The 18,194-nt window shown below is 44.3% G+C and overlaps 1 protein-coding gene across 1 annotated transcript in view; it reads left to right on the top strand.

The window, feature by feature from the left end:
- The first annotated feature begins 5,829 nt into the window (after positions 1-5,829).
- LOC126424646 (delta-like protein 1) overlaps positions 5,830-18,194 on the top strand; it is a 98,818-nt gene continuing 86,453 nt past the window's right edge. Inside the window, exon 1 of the mRNA XM_050087378.1 lies at positions 5,830-5,931. Within this exon, the coding sequence (XP_049943335.1) occupies positions 5,830-5,931 (102 nt within the window). The remainder of the gene's footprint in view (positions 5,932-18,194) is intronic.

Below are 18,194 nucleotides of genomic sequence, written 5' to 3'. Positions count from 1 at the left end.
ACCACATTTCGAAAGCTTCTATTCTCTTCTTGTCTAAACTATTTATCGTCCATGTTTCACTTTCATACATGGCTACACTCCATACACTCCATAAATACTTTTCGTATTAAAACTCATTAATACGATTTGCTTGAATTGTTGTCTAGCCATCCGAGAAGCAGGTATCCTAGACACCCCATCTTTGACAACTAGGCAGGATTCAACACCGCGAAGTACATCCCTGTCCGGAGCAGAACGGACAACGACGCTGCGTATCACAGAGTCTGCATAAGAATGTTGAGAATGAGGACAAATAAGCATACACTTCCTACTTAAACCGCGGAAGTCAGCTACCCACGCCTGATAGGACTGCCCCGGTTTCTTTTGTCGATGGTGAAGCAGTATCGCTGGTTTGCTTAAGATAATAAGCACTGAACAACTCATGCATTTCAGAAAGCGACAACGCTCCAATAATATTTCAAAGCAAATTAAATGTTTCGGGCACAACGCAAGAAAAGAGGGAAGACTGTAAAGACGGGTTCTCTGCGAAATGTTGCTGCAGACGGCGCAGGTGCGGGACCCCATCTTCGTTCGCTTCCTGGATCAATGGAAAACGCCGGGGAGCACAGGGGCATGCCAAGGGGAGTTGCAGAGGGCCCGTGGAAATGTGCGAATTCGTAACCAACGGACGAAGCAAACCTAAAGGTTCTTGTTGCTGCTGCTCAAACTGACGTTGTTGCTGTTCAAACTGCTGTTGCTGCTGAGTAAACTGCTGAACCATAATGAAACAGTCATAACCGTGGAACAAGCGCAGAAGCGGAACAACCTCGTCGCCAAAGAAAGTAGTATCTACAATCCTCTATTGACGATAACAACACATAAGATTATGAAATGGCAGTGAGGTGAGCATCGCAGTTACACCAGCATGAGAGAACACTAACTGCAGAATACTTGCGCAGGTCGAGGATGATGGAGGAAGGTGGCGACCCTCTATTGCCTCCTCACGGACGGAGCCGAGTGCGAACGTTTTAGTCATGGTGGCGGCTAACGTGGGTACCAGGTTCTATTATGACTTATGATTGTTATGCCGTAAAAATTTCATAGCTGTAAGACCTACAGTTTTAGAGAAAGAAAACATTTTAATCGGAAAGACATATTACCTGCAAAAGCATTAGAGTATTTTTACTTAAAACGCATGATTGAGACGTCTAAAAACATCTTTTAACACTGAGATGTTTTTGCTTTAATGAAACATGCGGATTCAACAAAATTTAGACCTTCTCCTAAATTTTTTGCAAGCCCTGTAATTACTGACCGAATTCAAACTCGAAAAATTCTCTCAAAACGTTCCCACCAGTAGGTATAATGCTATTTAAGGATTTAACACAGTAAGCATTACAGTTATAAATTGTGTATATTCATCTGTATTTGAGAACGAGATCACTTAAGGACTTACAATGAATTGTTCACATAATTTTAAACCTTTACGGAATGTCAGACACTGACATGCACACGCACGCACACACACAAACACGTGCACAAATTAATGAAAGGAGGAAAATTTATTACTTTTCATGCATGGTGATTTAATCTATCAGTTCTTTCTCACTAATTTCATTCCCGAGACATTTTGCAGACGGTAACCACTTGCACCACTTAAAGTGGCTACAAAATTATGTCACCATACGATATACAGTTCAGAGGATGTGGCCTAATAAACATTGAAATGCGTGGAAAACTGGCTTCTAAATGTGAGATGTGTTTAATAAAGTGTTTTACGTAACTCTGTAACAGAATTGTTGTATTACCGAATAATTTAGCGTAGATAGCATTTAATCGTTTGTTCAAAAATGGTTCAAATGGCTCTGAGCACTATGGGGCTTAACTTCTGAGGTCATCAGTCCCGTAGAACTTAGAAATACTTAAACCTAACTAACCTAAGGACATCACACACATCCGTGCCCGAGGCAGTATTCGAACCTGCGACCGTAGCAGCAGCGCGGTTCCAGACTGTAGCGCCTAGAACCGCTCGGCCAATCCGGCGGGCTTAATCGTTTGTAATGGACTTTTGTTACTACGAGTCCATGCTGACTGGTAATAACTCTGAATTTTTTATGTGAAAACTGTTAAGATTTTTAATATAAAACAATCGTTATTAACATTATACATCTTTATTATTCGTGTCTACATATTTGCAACCCTCTTCCGCTATACGGCTCTGAATTGTAGAGTGTAACAAGGCGATGTATAATGTAGCTATGTCGATGCTTAAGAAACATGTAGAATAGAAGAATAAAGATGTAGATTGTTCAAAAATGGTTCAAATGGCTCTGAGCACTATGGGACTTAACATCTATGGTCATCAGTCCCCTAGAACTTAGAACTACTTAAACCTAACTGACCTAAGGACATCACACAACACCCAGCCATCACGAGGCAGAGAAAATCCCTGACCCCGCCGGGAATCGAACCCGGGAACCCGAGCGTGGGAAGCGAAAACGCTACCGCACGACCACGAGATGCGGGCGATGTAGATTGTTAATAACGTTTGTTTTGTTTACAAAACTTTAAGAGCTTTCACATATAAAATTCGGAGACATTACTTTTCAGCACGCAAATGTACAAGAACGAAGAGATGGCAAAATATCAGATCGTCAAGAGCGAAGTGTTGCTATTAAAAAAGGTGTAAGACAGGGATGCAGTCCTTCGCCCCTACTGTTCAATGTGTACAGCGAAGAAGAAATGAGGAAATAAAAGAAAGATTCGAAGAGTGGGTTTAAAGCACAAGGTGAAAGGATATGAAAGATAAGATTCATTAGCGACATTGTTATCCTCACTGAAAATGGAGAAGAATTACAAGATCTACTGAGTGGAATGAACAGTCTAATGGATACAAAATGTGGATTGAGAGTTAACCGGAAGAAGGAAAAAGTATTGATAAGTGGCAGAACTGAGAATAGTGTGAATTTTATTTATTTATTTTTTATTTATTGCCAAATTATAGACCTGTTACCTGATGTTTAAAACAGGTCGTACATCTTACAATTTTCGTTTTTCATCTTTTTACAGTTTTCTTTCCTTTTGTTTTATCTACAAAATTTACAAAGAATGATTCAAAATAACAATAATTTGAGGTTGAAAGTGTGAAGCTTGACATCGGAATTGGTGATCACGAAGCAGATGAAGTTAACGCATTACGCTACCTGGGAAACAAAGTAGCCACGACAGCAGGGGCGAATTTATTTATTCGCCGCCCCTACACAGAGAAAAATACTTACGCCCTTCATTTCGGCATGAGTGTACCACCAAGTAACTTAAATCTGTCTGCTAATCATAATAACAATAATAACAACAAGAGTAGTAAATACATGCATAGTGAACTCACGACCATCAAGTTAGGCAGAGCTGTTTCTTCGTAGCAGATTCGTCGATCACATCTTCTTAGTCTAGTTGCTGTATTATGTCAGACAGGGTAGCGATTCTTCTGGAAAACTTACAATTCTCAGCGAACTACATTTTACCTGGAAAAATCTGAGAAGCCTCAAGGCATTTCAGGAATTTCATAACATCTCAGGGAATGCTGCGTTTTGAACATAGCATTGACGCTGAATTTTATTGAGTTTTATAAATCACAAATTTTAAAATACTTAATATTGCAAAACGTGTTAATTATATGTTTGTTATTCCATGTAAATTATCGATTTTGAAAACTGCAGTTAAACTTCTGCCTATGGCTAGTGTATAACTCAACTGAGGGGAAAGAAAAGTCATTAGTATCGTATGCAGCACCCCCGCTCACCATTAATTAATGAGGAGCTTCTTGACACCATCTTCCTCCTCACACCTGGAATTCCCAGGTTTTTTTTCCATGTTTGGGCAGCCACCCCGGTCGGCGAAATTCGTGGACAGGTCGGCGAGACTGTTGACTCGATCCTGCGACATAGATGACCACAAATAATAATTGTTGAGTCTTTTGAGGAGCGAGAAAGGGCGCTCGGCCGTTCAGCCGGTTGCAGTGGTTGACAAAAATATTCGTAGTGCAATCTCCAAATTAGGAAACAGTTCTTGGACGCGGTTTCCACGCAACACTCTATACAAATTACTTAGCGAGGAGGTTTCTACTTCCGTTTTATGTAATTCATATACATTTCATTGTGTTTTACGTTCGCATTCTCTTTTCAAGAAACAAAACAGTAATGGCTTATAAGCCACCTTTTAAAATCTGCCAGCCGGCCGCTGTGGCCGAGCGGTTCTAGGCGCTTCAGTCTGGAACCGCGTGACCGGTACGGCCGCAGGTTCGATTCCTGCCTCGGGCATGGATGTGTGTGATGTCCTTAGGTTAGTTAGGTTTAAGTAGTTCTAAGTTCTAGGGGTCAAATAGTTAGATTAACCCTGTCCATAGCAAGTGCCATTAACTAGGTATAAGCTGTTTGTCACGTATAATAATAGGACCCACTAATTAAATAAGGTGGTGGGTTAGTGTGTATAATATAATGTTGTTGTTCATGAATCACTTCTGTCACAACATTTGTTTTTTTCAATTGTATTAATATGTTGTGTTGTATCAGTAAGGTATTTTTTTTTTTAAAAAAAGTTCTAGGGGTCTGATGACCTCAGATGTTAAGTCCTATAGTGCTCAGACACATTATCATTAAAATCTTCCGCCGCTTATAATCCGCCGCCGTAGGGAGCTGCGTAGTCTGAATACGTCTCTGTATAAAGTATGAAGCAAGGAGGACGTAAAGAGTATGCTAGCACAGGAAAGAGAGCATTCAGTTTAGAAAACAAAGTGTATGGAGAGCAGCGACCTGGTGCTATATTTAACTTAAAATCAACAGTCGAGATCGCAATAATATTTGTTTATTTACCGGTTTAGGCTTACGTAAAAGCCATCTTCACAATTTTTGACCCCCTATGGCTCGTGCTAGGCAACGGCCTTGCCGCAGTGGATACACCGGTTCTCGTCAGATAACCGAAGTTAGGCGCTGTCGGGCGTGGTCGGCACTTGGATGGGTGACCATCCAGACCGCCATGCGCTGTTGCCATTTCTCGCGGTGCACTCAGCCTCGTGATGCCAACTGAGGAGTGACTCCGGTCACAGAAAACCATCATAACGACCGGGAGAGCGGTGTGCTGGCCACACGCTCCTCCTATCCCCATCCTCATCTGGGGATGACACGGCGGTCGGATGGTCCCGATGGGTCACTTGCGGCCTGAAGACGGCTTATGGCTGGTGCTGGCGCTCCCTCGGTCGTAGTATCACGAGAAAACTTTAATTTAAAAAAAGAGCATTCCTGATAAAACCAGTCTATTGGTGAAACTTCCTGGCAGATTAAAACTGTGTGCCAGGCCGAGACTCGAACTCGAGACCTTTGCCTTTCGCTCGCACAATCCGCTGCAGAGTGAAAATCTCATTCTAGTCTATTGGTGTCAAACATAGGCCTTAATTCGAAAAAGAAATTTCTGAGAATAGTTGAGGAGGTAGGTCGCGAGTGCTGCTCTGAGGTGAAGAGTAAAGCGTAGGAGAGGAATTGACACCGGGCCGCACCAGCCCACACAAAAGCCTGATATCTAAAATCTGACAAGAGCAGCTCCGTATCAGTGGAGTACTGAGGAAAAGGAAGTGGCAGGACGTATGTGAAAGCGTCGCAAATTACGCGCTGTTGTTTAGACTGGTGTAGCTGCGCCAGCCGCCCGCGTCCCTGCCCCAGGCTGCGCCCCAGTATTCTGGCCGACCCCGCCGGCGCTGCAGCCGGGACAGTGACCCCGCTAAGTGTGCCAGCCGCCAGGTACAGTTAGGCCGCGGGCGTGCAGTCGCCGGCTGGGGGGCAGCGACAGTCTCGCGCAGACATGCCGGCGAGTCGCAGCAGCTGTCTCCCGGTGCTCGGCCTCTTCTGGGCCACCGCCTGCCTCGCAGCCGCCGGCGGATACGTGCCCAAGTGGAAGAAGCAGGTACTGTCGCCACCACTCCAAGGACACAGAGGAAGGTCGTAACATACCGTAGCCTGTCACATATAGGCGCACACCACGGTAGCTTGCCTAGTAGCTATGGTCACTTAAGGCCTTACCAGTGGCACGAGTACGTTAGGTGTGTTACATTCCTGTCGGGTGTGACCTTATACCTTCTTTTCGCACGTAATAAGTGTGTTAGTAGATTACCCTAAAAACCGGATGCGATGAACCGCGGCAGCCGCTGTGGCCGAGCCGTTCTAGGCGCTTCTGTCTGAAACCGCGCAACTGCTACGGTAGCAGGTTCGAATCCTGCCTCGGGCATGGATGTGTGTGATGTCCTTAGGTTAGTTAGGTTCAAGTAGTTCTAAGTTCTAGGGGACTGATGACCTCAGAAGTTAAGTCCCATAGTGCTCAGAGCCATTTGAACTAAGTTCTAGGGGACTGATGACCTCAGATGTTAAGTCCCATAGTGCTCAGAGGCATTTGAACCATTTGAACCGTTGAACCGTCTAGAAATAGTGAGGATATACTCTGAAGAGCCAATAAACTGGTACACCTGCCCAATATCGTACAGGGCCCCTGCGAGCACGCAGAAGTGCCACAACACGACGTCACATGGACTCTTCTGAACAGCAAGTTGCAAGGTATCCCAGATATGCACAATAATGTTCATGTCTGGGGAGTTTGGAGGCCATCGGAAGTATTTAAACTCAGAAGAGTGTTCCTGAAACCACTCTGTAGCGATTCCGGAAATGTGAGGTCTCGCATTGCCCTGCTGGAATTGTCCACGACCGTCAGAACAGAATGCCTAACGGACATGAACGGATGCAGGTGATCAGACAGGATGCTTACGTACGTGTCACTTGTCAGAGTCATATATACGCATGTCAGGGCTTCCATATCACTCCAACTGCACACGCCCCACACCATTACAGAGCCTCAACGAGCTTGAAAAGCCTCTGTTATTTAATTAGAGAGAAGGTCAGCGTTGGCCGTAATATTGATGGTTTATCGACAGCAAAATCGATTTTCAATCACATAGTGATCATCTTCAGTGCTTTGGTGTACAAATTAAACTCATAGGCACTGGTGTCAAGTTACTATCAGTAACCAAAGCTTATGAAACGATCGTTAGTGCTGTTGAATAGGTTGCAGCTCGACTTCCGCCTGAATCAGCTGAGGAAATACGTCGTGAAACTTGTCGTGCGTTGACGAAATCCAAGCCGATGAAGTCAAATATCACCAGTAAAGAGAGGGCGGCCATTCGTGATCTGAGAGAGCGCTCTGAAATTGTTGTCTTACCGGCTGACAAAGGCAATGCTACAGTTGTTGTCTCCCATAAGGACTACACATATGCAGAGCCTGCTAAATGACGATTCCTACCGGAAGATCAGCGTTGACCCTACAAAGAAGGTGGAGAACAAGACGAGGTCGCTTCTCAAGGACGCAGATTTACCGGAGGGCGACGCTAAGAAATTGTTACCCCTAGGTCCGGTACCGCCTAGACTATATGGACTCCCGAAGGTTCACAAAGAGGGGGTACCATTACGCCCCATTGTCAGCAACATCAGGGCACCTACATATTTGTTGGCCAAATACCTGACGGGAATATTAAGTCCTTATGTGGGTAAATGCCCTCATCACATCCGTAATTCCTTGGATTTTGTTAAACGCCTTGATAGCTTCAGGTTGGATGAGTCAGATATCATGGTGAGTTTTGACGTCGTTTCCTTGTTCACGAGGGTACCCCTGCGAGAGTCACTAGAATTGATTAGTCAGAAGTTTGACGAGAAGACCGCTGAACTTTTTAGGCATGTCTCGACTTCCACGTATTTTCTTTTTAATGGAGATTACTACGAACAAACGGAGGGAGTCGCCATGGGTAGCCCACTCTCACTGGTGGTAGCGAGTTTGTACATGGAGAACTTCGAGGAGGAAGCCCTGTCGTCATCCTAATGGAAACCTATTTGCTTTTTCCGTTACGTGGACGACACGTTCGTCATCTGGCCACATGGTATGGATAAACTCCTTGACTTCCATACACATCTAAACTCCATACACCCCAACATCAAATTCACTATGGAGACTGAAACGGAGGGTAAATTACCTTTCCTTGACGTCTTGGTCAAGAGAAGGGCTGACGATACTGTAGGTCATGGGGTGTATCGGAAGACAACGCACACCGATCTGTATTTGCACGCAGACAGCTGCCACTACCCTTCACAGAGGAATGGGGTACTTAAAACTCTAGTACACAGGACGCGCACTATCTCTGACGCAGAGAGTCTACCCCAGGAATTGGAACATCCGAGAACTGTATTTCGAAAAAATGGGTACTCAGAGTGGCAGATTCAACGTGCTCCCCGCCCAACCACTACAGCACAACCTGTGGAGATGGATGAAATCACGAGGGAGGAGGTAGGCACTGCGTTTATTCCATATACAGGCGCACTCTCGGGGAAAATCGCCCGCATTTTGAAGAAACACCGGGTCGGAACCGTGTTTTGTCCTCCGAATAAAACTACTGCACTGGTGGGGAGCGCCAAAGATGACCTCGGTTTGAGGAAGGCCGGCGTGTACCAGATTCCGTGTCAATGTGGCAAATCGTATATTGGTCAGACGATGCGTACCGTCGAGGATCGATGCCGTGAACACCAGAGGCACACTCGACTGATGTATCCGAGCAAGACGGCGGTCGCTGAACATTGTTTGTCGGAAAATTACGCTATGGAGTTTGAACGCATGAGGATTCTGGTACAGACGTCGAGATACTGGGACAGCGTTGTTAGAGAGGCCATCGAAATTCGCACCAATGACGACCTCATGAACCGTGACTGTGGCTATAATCTTAGCAAGGCTTGGGAACCAACGATTGGGTTAATCAAGAGTAAGTCGAGTAGTTGTGACGACCACGGCGGACAGAGCCATCACACCGACGTCATCTCAGACGCCGTCGCAATCTGTTCCACCGCGCGACCGTGGCGCGGGGCGCGGACGGCGGAGGGACCGCGCCGCGGGCGGAGGCTATTTAAATCTGCCGCCGCCGCGACCGAACCCAGTTCCCTCTGAGCAGCCATAGCGTACGGATCTCCGTGCCGGTACGTTCACAGGAGCTCAGTCCGTCAGTTCACCTGATGATGGCGACATGTATGATCGCCGAAATATTGTGCCCGCTGGACACTGTAGACCGGCAGTACACCCGTGGATATTTTGATTATCAAATACGCCGGGAGAAACTCAAGAATCACGAAATTAATCTACTTTACTTATCTTAATTCGCTTATGACATATGCCTTTACATTAAGGGGCAACTCTATCCATTCACAAAAACTATTTTCGGTTTAGAAGCTTTTCATCACAGAGTAGCATTCGCAATACCTACGTCCTCTGTTATTTGTTGTCTAGCTACACAGTTTTTACCCTTCACAGCTCCCTGTAATACAAAGGAAGTTATTCCGTGACGTCTTAACAGATGTTCTATCATCCTGTCCCTTCTTCTTGTTAGTGTTTTCCATATATTCCTTTCCTCGTCGATTCTGCGGAGAATCCCCTTATTCACTACCTTATCAGTCAACCTAATTTTCAACATTCTTTTGTAGCACCACATCTCAAATGCTCAGATTCTCTTCGGTTTCCCCCCAGTCCATGTTTCACAACCTTTGAATGCTGTGGTCGAAACGTACACTTTCAGGAATTTCTTCCTCAAATTAAGACATATTTGAAACTAGTAAACTTCTACTGACCAAGGATGCCTCCTCAGTACATATTTTCTTTAATTTCGTTTGTTGTTAACACCTTTCATTCAGATAAAAATAGGCAGAAATCCAATCTGCAGTTGGATCACACCTCCTTTACTCTTGTCCAGAAAGGCATGTAGTTGAATGCTGTATTGAATTTCGATAAGCTACAAGCAGTACGTAAAAAAATCTTAGCAGTAATCCTCGCAATTTTATGTCCAAACTGAAGAATTTATTCATGGCACACTCCCACTATTCTGTCGGAGAACTCCGGGGGAAAAGATTGACTTATTCTTGTGTCATATTGTTGATTTTTTAAATATACATTCAAGAGTGTGTCGTCTGCATAGGATTCGTAAAATTTTTATGTTGTCTATTACTAACTTTCCTGATGTTAATTTCATGCACTAAATCGTTCGATGACCAAGAAGATTCGCTCCTCAGTTTGATCTTACGCAAAGGGACGCTTGAAATAAAAATAAAATGAAATTAGAGCTCCAGCAATGGTGACCTGTTAACAGCGTCTCATTGTCAGCCGTCTGTCTCATGTAGTTCCAGCCAGTTTTTCTCATAAAAGCAGACCTGCAATCTGCAAAGCATTGTGAAGTGAATGGCGTTGTAGCATTTATTATGTTTTCTTCCAGTTCCGTTCACGTGTGGAGCACGGAAAGAATGACTAGTTACGCGTCATCTTGCCGCTGTAAGTAACGTAATCCTTTTCTCGCGATCCCTACGGGAACGATACAAACGCGGTCGTTTGAAGGCTCTTCAAAAAGTAAGTTATACAGTATTGTGGCAAGCCAAACTAAATTCATTGAATGCTCCGGAACATGAGTGGATATAGCTCAAAAGGCCATTTGCAAGTCTTGATTAAAACGATAGACTAGAACAATTTACTGTTTGTCCTGGTAGTCATCGATATTCTGAAAGCACCTGACTACTGCACTTACCATTCTTAATAAACAAACCATTGACTCACTACTGATAATGTACTGAATAATATATACATCATTTTTACATGTTCCATTAGATTTGACCAGGACAGTGAGATATACAGGATTGATCAAAGTCACACAGATATCTGACAATATTTTTCAGCAGAGTCTCTAAGTACCTGTAAACAACGGTAGGAGCGTTCTACCAGTCATTCAGTTCCTCGACGACAGAAATGCGCTACTCAGTCACGGAGCCATTCGAGAACCGCTGTGTAAAGGTCCTCATCATTGGGAAATCTCATTCCCCTCAAATGTTCTCTCAGGTCGCGAAATATGGAAATCGTTTTCTGCAATATCTGGACTTCCCAATCAGCATCACTCACCCACGTCTATGCGGCCTTGGCCAAATTGTCGGCACCATTTCACTGCGACTAAGTGCGACTCTGCGTTAGGTCCACGTACCTCCAAAATCTCACAGTGAATATATGTGCAGTTTAGATGTTTTTCCCACAAGGATCACACTGCTCCGAGTATAGTCCAACAGAATGCCATGGTCAGTAGAGACGCAGAAGACGGCAGGGCACGCGTGGGGAGAGCACCACCAAATCATGGATTTTATCAATGATTTTTGGAGTTGTAACCTCCACAGGGCGTCTAGGTCGTTCAGCATCACTTGTGCCCATATGGCCACTACGAATATTTTGAAACCAGTTATAAACTGTTCTAACCGATGGTGCAGAGTCACCGTAATGTTTATCAACCATCTCTTTGGTCTCCTGGGGCGTTTTGACTTTCATAAAGTAATGTTTAATCAGCACACGAAATTCTTTTCCGTCCATTTTTTGACAATCATTCGACTTCCTTGAATCACACGAATACCAAACACAAAGAAATAGACTAATATGGCTGAAACGTGGTGTGAGTTCTTTCCAAAGATGCTACTAACTAAACATGACCTCGATACGCGCCGATGGTGCCATCTCTCGGACTTTGCACGGACTTTTCAAACGTCCCTCGTATGAAAAAGCGCATCCTCGGTACAAAGAGAATGTGTAATGGCTTCACCTGTGTTATTCCAAAACCCACACCATTTCTCGTTTCAGCAGCTATCGACAGCTCGTCGTAAAAGTGTGTAGATAGTGGAATAACACAGTAAATAATAAAGTTTTACATAATAACGATATGCCAAAATACTCTCCTCCTTGCGTGCTATCATTTGCCAAAATCTGTTATCGATATCTGAAACCGTTTCTGACACATGAAGAATGTTGTGCATATTTCACTCTGGCTTTGTGGCTGGCGTTGCGCGATCGCAAATGAGTGTGCTACATTAGATCAATTTTCTCGAGGTTGGTCTAAAGAAAAATTCAATATGTTAGCTAAATTTCATACGCAACAATATGTTATGTAATACACACCAAACGTAAAATCATAGCGACCTCTATTTTTCATAGCAAGCTTTTGAGAACTCTGTGTAGTGTCTTACTTGCACACAAGCAGCAGTCAGGTCGATAAAAGCTGCTCCTGAAATTTTCCGGGTTTGAAATCCGTCCTCAATTCGAAGGGATATTTTGAGCAGATGATGCAACAAGGATATTGGCCTCTAATTTCCGGGCTCAGCTGAAGATTTTTCAAGTTTTAGGATACAAAACACACGTGATCTTCTCCAGGTCTGGAGGAAATTACAGGCTCTTTTTCAGTTGACAACAATAAGCACATTCAAGTTGGTGTAGGTTGTGGCAGTTACGCAGAAATGAAGAGAATTGCACAGAATAGACTAGCGCAGAGAGCTGGAGTCAGTGCACTGCAGCGAGAGCAAGTGTGAAGGAAGTATTTGGGGGGGGGGGGGGTAGACGTACAAGCACTTAAACCTAACTAACCTAAGGACCTGCCCGAGGCAGGATTCGAACCTGCGACCGTAGCAGCAGCGCGGTTCCGGACTGAAGCGCCTAGAACCGCTTGACCACCACGGCCGGGGGGGGGGGGGGCGGCGCGGGAGGGGGGCGACTTGAATAGGGGTTATTAACGGCGGGCTGCGAGAGGCGGCTCCATTACGATAGGCTAGGCTAGGCCGGGCTAGAATCAGCTGTGACCGCGGCCGTTGGCCGTGGGCTGGCCTCAGGTAACGGCATCCTGGAAAGCAGACGCGTAAGGCCCGGGCAGGCCGGCTACGTCGCGGCTGCTACGTCTACATCTACATCTATACTAAGCAAGCCACCCAACGGTGTGTGGCGGAGGGCGCTTTACGCGCCACTGTCATTATCTCCCTTTCCTGTTCCACTCGCGTATGGTTCGCGGGAAGAACGACTGCTGGAAAGCCTCCGCGCGCGCTCGAATCTCTCTAATTTTACATTCGTGATCTCCTCGGGAGGTATAAGTAGGTGGAAGCAATATATTCGATACCTCATCCAGAAACGCACCCTCTCGAAACCTGGACAGCAAGCTACACCGCGATGCAGAGCGCCTCTCTTGCAGAGTCTGCCACTTGAGTTTGCTAAACATCTCCGTAACGCTATCACACTTACTAAATAACCCTGTGACGAAACGTGCCGCTCTTCTTTGGATCTTCTCTATCTCCTCCGTCAACCCGATCTGGTACGGATCCCACACTGATGAGCAATACTCAAGTATAGGTCGAACGAGTGTTTTGTAAGCCACTGTTGATGGACTACATTTTCTAAGGACTCTCCCAATGAATCTCAACCTGATACCCGCCTTACAAACAATTAATTTTATATGATCATTCCACTTCAAATCGCTCCGTACGCATACTCCCAGATATTTTACAGAATTAACTGCTACCAGTGTTTGTTCCGCTATCATATAATCATCCAATAAAGGATCCTTCTTCCTATGTATTCGCAATACATTACATTTGTCTATGGTAAGGGCCAGTTGCCACTCCCTGCACCAAGTGCCAATCCGCTGCAGATCTTCCTGCATTTCGCTGCAGTTTTCTAATGCTGCAACTTCTCTGTATACTACAGCATCATCCGCGAAAAGCCGCATGCAACTTCCGACTCTATCTACTAGGTCATTTATATATATTGAGTGCAAAGCCCCTCAGGGTCGTGGTTGTTTTGTTTCACCGTAGACGCTAGTCGCGTTTTTAAAGCAAGTACCGAATTAAAATAAAAGTTAAAGAAGCAGCAACGTAAATAAAGGAATAAGACCGGCCTGCTGACAGAGAAAAATTAGTCAACTGCCTGGCCTTTGGGATGACTTACCGATTTAGTTAGACCACGGACTTAAGCGATAGGTGGAACCGAGCGATAAATCGTGCAAGTCGAATTCGCTTAAGTGGGGTTCCAATTTTACTTATAAATACATGCAAGTTACGTTCAGTAGGGGCCAAAGACTGAAGAAAACAGTGTAATTAGGAAGAAAAGTAATAAAATGTTGAACAGGCGAACAAATTATATAAAGTACAGTATTATGCACTGCAAAAATGTAAACCGACGTTATTGTGACGGAGAAGCCTTCATAAAATCCAACAATGTTGTCGAATCAGTTCTTTTTTCTTCTCACGAAATATTTCCTCATAGCACGCTAGTAAAATTACGATATATTGATAATTTTTACTTCTTGACCGTCTGACAGCAACTGAATGAAAGACAATTTTCGTGCCATACGCGTTTCGCCTTTATTTTCTGCAAGGCATCTTCAATGGCCTGGAATATGTACATAATTTTTTCTATATAGTTTACATTTTGGTCACTGTACCTATAGGTTATAAACAGTTCTGGTGGCTGGATTCTGCTATTATGAAGTAATATTTTGAACTGTCCTTACAGGTTACGTGGACGATTTTCTACATATTACTCTCCTGTTGCATTTTTGGTGTTGTTCTTCTTCTTATAAATGCCAATTTGTCGTCCATAGTGCCGTGAAATGTGGAAAAAACCACAAATTGGCATTTATAAGAAGAAGAACAACACCAAAAATGCAACAGCAGAGTAATATGTAGAAAATCGTCCACGCAACCTGTAAGGTTGGTTGGTTTGGGAAGGAGACCAGACAGCGAGGTCATCGGTCTCATCGGCTTAGGGAAGGACGGGGAAGGAAGTCGGCCGTGCCCTTTCAAAGGAACCATCCCGGCATTTGCCTGGAGCGATATAGGGAAATCACGGAAAACCTAAATCAGGATGGCCGGACGCGGGATTGAACCGTCGTCCTCCCGAATGCGAGTCCAGTGTCTAACCACTGCGCCACCCCGCTCGGTCAACCTGTAAGGACAGTTCAAAATATTACATCATAATAGCAAAAACCAGCCACCAGAACTGTTTATAACCTATAGGTACAGCGACCAGAATGTTAACCCGTTTTTACAGAAACGCGTATTTCGTTGGAGTCAATTTTTTCGTAAAATTGTAGCCCTTTTTCAATTGAACTGAGGCGCTGCGTCAACTTTGCAAACGTCATTTGATCTTCTGATTGAATTGGATGTAAAGAATCAGGTTCACCCCGGACAATTGACGGCCGAGTACAATCCCCCAGTGACCGGACGACAACGGACAGAGGCCTACTAGGGAGATAGGAGAGCAGTCCTCGCCCACTTGCTTAGAGATCATCGTCCAGGGCTGACTTAGACAGGGAACATCGTTTAGTCAACTCCTAGGAGTAAAGCTGCTGTAAATTGCATTTGCTATGTACTATGAAGTTCACCTAAGATTATTTGCACTGATGGCCTTTTCTTGTGTTATATTACAAGCAGTGTTGCGGACTTCATATTTTAACTAGTCACAAAGACAAGTAAACCTTTTAATTCATTTGTGTGACTTTCTTAGTAATTTGTTTGAGTGTTGTAGAACCTCCGTTCTCGTATCCTGTAACATGACCCTGGGGCATTGCTGTGTAATAGTGGCAGGGAAAAATTGTCTTAGCGGTGTACTGCAAAAGAAGCCGTTTCACGAACTCACAAACTCGGCCTCTACAGCAGTAGCGACGAGGCCTTCGTAAAACTGGCGACGAGGGTTTATAAAGGCGCGAATTCAGTATTTCTTTAACATCATAATCATCCACCTCTAAATTTAATTGTCTTTCAAGATGGACAAGAGTTCTTGAACGTCGTAATCATCAACCTCTAAATTTAATGAAATTAGAATTATATGAATACCTTCAGCTGCTAACGGGAGTTGATATATACCCACAGGGACAGGTGAAAATGTGTGCCCCGACCGGGACTCCAACCTGCGATCTCCTGCTTACATGGCAGACGCTCTATCCATCCGAGCCACCGAGGGCACAGAGGATAGCGCGCCTGCAGGGACTACCTCGCGCACGCCTCCCGCGAGACCCACAATCTGAACTTGTATGTCCACACACTACATTCGTAGTGTCCCACCCCATCACACTCATTACTCGTGGAAGACATTCTTACCAAGCCCCGTAAGAGTTCGGAGAATATGTGTGCATCCGCACAGAAGAAGAAGGACATGTCCGGTGTTGCCAGAACTATATACTTATATGGATATGGTGTCTGTTGTTTCGGACATGTCCGAAAGAACAGACACCATATCCATATAAGTCTAAATTTAATTGTCTTTCAAGATGGGCCACTTCTTCAGTTACCTTATCAATCGATCAGTATCTGGTGCTGATTCCTCCTGGGTTTCAGTGGCATAAAAAGGGCACCGTTTTTCCCAGACATCATTTAAACTTTTTTGTGAGATTACATTTCAAGATACTCCAATAATTTTCATGGTATGTAAGACATTGAATTGCTTCCAAAAATCTTTAACAGAGCTCACTGTTTAGTTTTATAGCTTCATGTAGATTCGCAAAAGATAATCTCGTATAGCAAGCTTTAAATATTCTGACGACTCCCTGGTTCATTGGTTGAAGCAAATAGAGTAACGGGATGATGATTTTGTGCGTTGTTGATTAACAGCATCACTTTAAACGGAATTCGTTTTAAGTTGCAATAACATTCCACTTCATGTGTGACGTGATGACCAAACCAGTCCTCAAAAGGGGAAGCTGTCACCCAAGCTATAGCATTCCACTTGCAGCTTTAGATGTATTTTTTTATTAAAGCTCTTGGATTTTCTGAGAGAAAATTACGAGATATGAGCTGCATTCGCGCCAGCCACTACTGTCAATCTATCTTTGGCAGCCTAAAGTCCTGGAAAGCTTCTCTCTTCACGCGCGATGAAAGTTCTTTTCACACGTTATACCAGAACAGACGAGTTTCACCTACGCCGAATATGGTTTGCCTGGCACAGCCGCCTCCTTCTATCATTGCCTTGAGTTTCTCTGAATAGAGTGACGCAGTCTCCTAACCAGTGATTGCCGCATGGAGGTAAAAAGAGGGAGATGGCACTACAGACGTACGTCACGCTATACGTTGTTTCAAAGCCAGAGTGGACGGGACCTACCGCCATCTTAAACAACCCAAACCGTTAGTAGACTAATATTTACAATTGTTCATTATTTCTGTCACGTACACTGGGCAGCTCTCTTAAACACAAAAAATTACAGTGCTTTCATGAGTAAAATAGTGTCAGCAACGCAACTTCGAACGTTTTTCTGTTCTTGAGTAGGTATTTGCTCTAGTAGTACGACACATTTGGCTTCGTTAATGTATCTTGTTTTTTCTTGATGTATTTAGAATAACCAAGAATGTGAAGTGAAAAGGATGCTTTCAAAATGGTTCAAATGGCTCTAAGCACTGTGGGACGTAACATCTGAGGTCATCAGTCCCCTAGACTTAGAACTACTTAAACCTAACTAACCTAACGACATCACAAACAGCCATGCCTCAGGCAGGATTCGAACCTGCGACTGCAGCATGCTTTCGTAATCCATGTAATTCCGTTTTTACTATATTTGTATCAGTAACAAATGAAGTTTGAACTCGTAAAACCATTGCTTGTTTGCCCACTGGTACTGCTTCCTGTTCGTTACATTTTCAGCTTTCAGCTACTATGCACAACATTTTTTATGTTCATGTTTGCAAAAAGCGTACCTTCACCGCGCAAGTCCCCCAGTGGGGCGTCACCTGAAATATGACTTGCGACCCGGTGGTCAAACTCCCCCGGAAGGGCCTCCTGGCCAACAATGCCACACGATCATCCTCATTTCCTACGAGCTATTTGTTAGCCCACATGTTGAGAATCGGATCAAGGCATGCTATCGTATATTGTGCAGCTCAGCAACGTGAACGATTATTGAAAGGCCAGTTTTTTTGTGAAACAACTACGTCTACACACAATCAGAGCACCAAATGTTATTTGAGATACGATCACGAAAGTCGATACTTATTTCCAACGGTCGAAACTGGGCACGGCCCCGTCAGAGTAACGTCACGGGGAAGTATCACCGCGGTGAGCCATGGACGTATAAATGCGGTGAACCTAATGTTCTTTTGGTACATAAGATGGCAGACGTCGGTATCAAGTTTGTGACATAATGATAACTCGCTTCTTTTTTTCTTTATTTTTAACTCCATGGCTTGCTAACTCACTACTTTCTGCGATGCTAAGCCAATTACATAGATTTTTAAATTGCCGAAACTAACCTTTAGTAGCTTTTAAACATTTCATCTTTGACCGGCTCCCTAACTCCTTTCAGTCGACCAACTTGAGAGTGC

Source organism: Schistocerca serialis, chromosome 10, assembly GCF_023864345.2.
Source record: "Schistocerca serialis cubense isolate TAMUIC-IGC-003099 chromosome 10, iqSchSeri2.2, whole genome shotgun sequence".
NCBI lineage: Eukaryota > Metazoa > Arthropoda > Insecta > Orthoptera > Acrididae > Schistocerca > Schistocerca serialis.
Note: the sequence above shows the minus strand (reverse complement) of the source record. Positions and strands in the feature narration are given on the sequence as shown.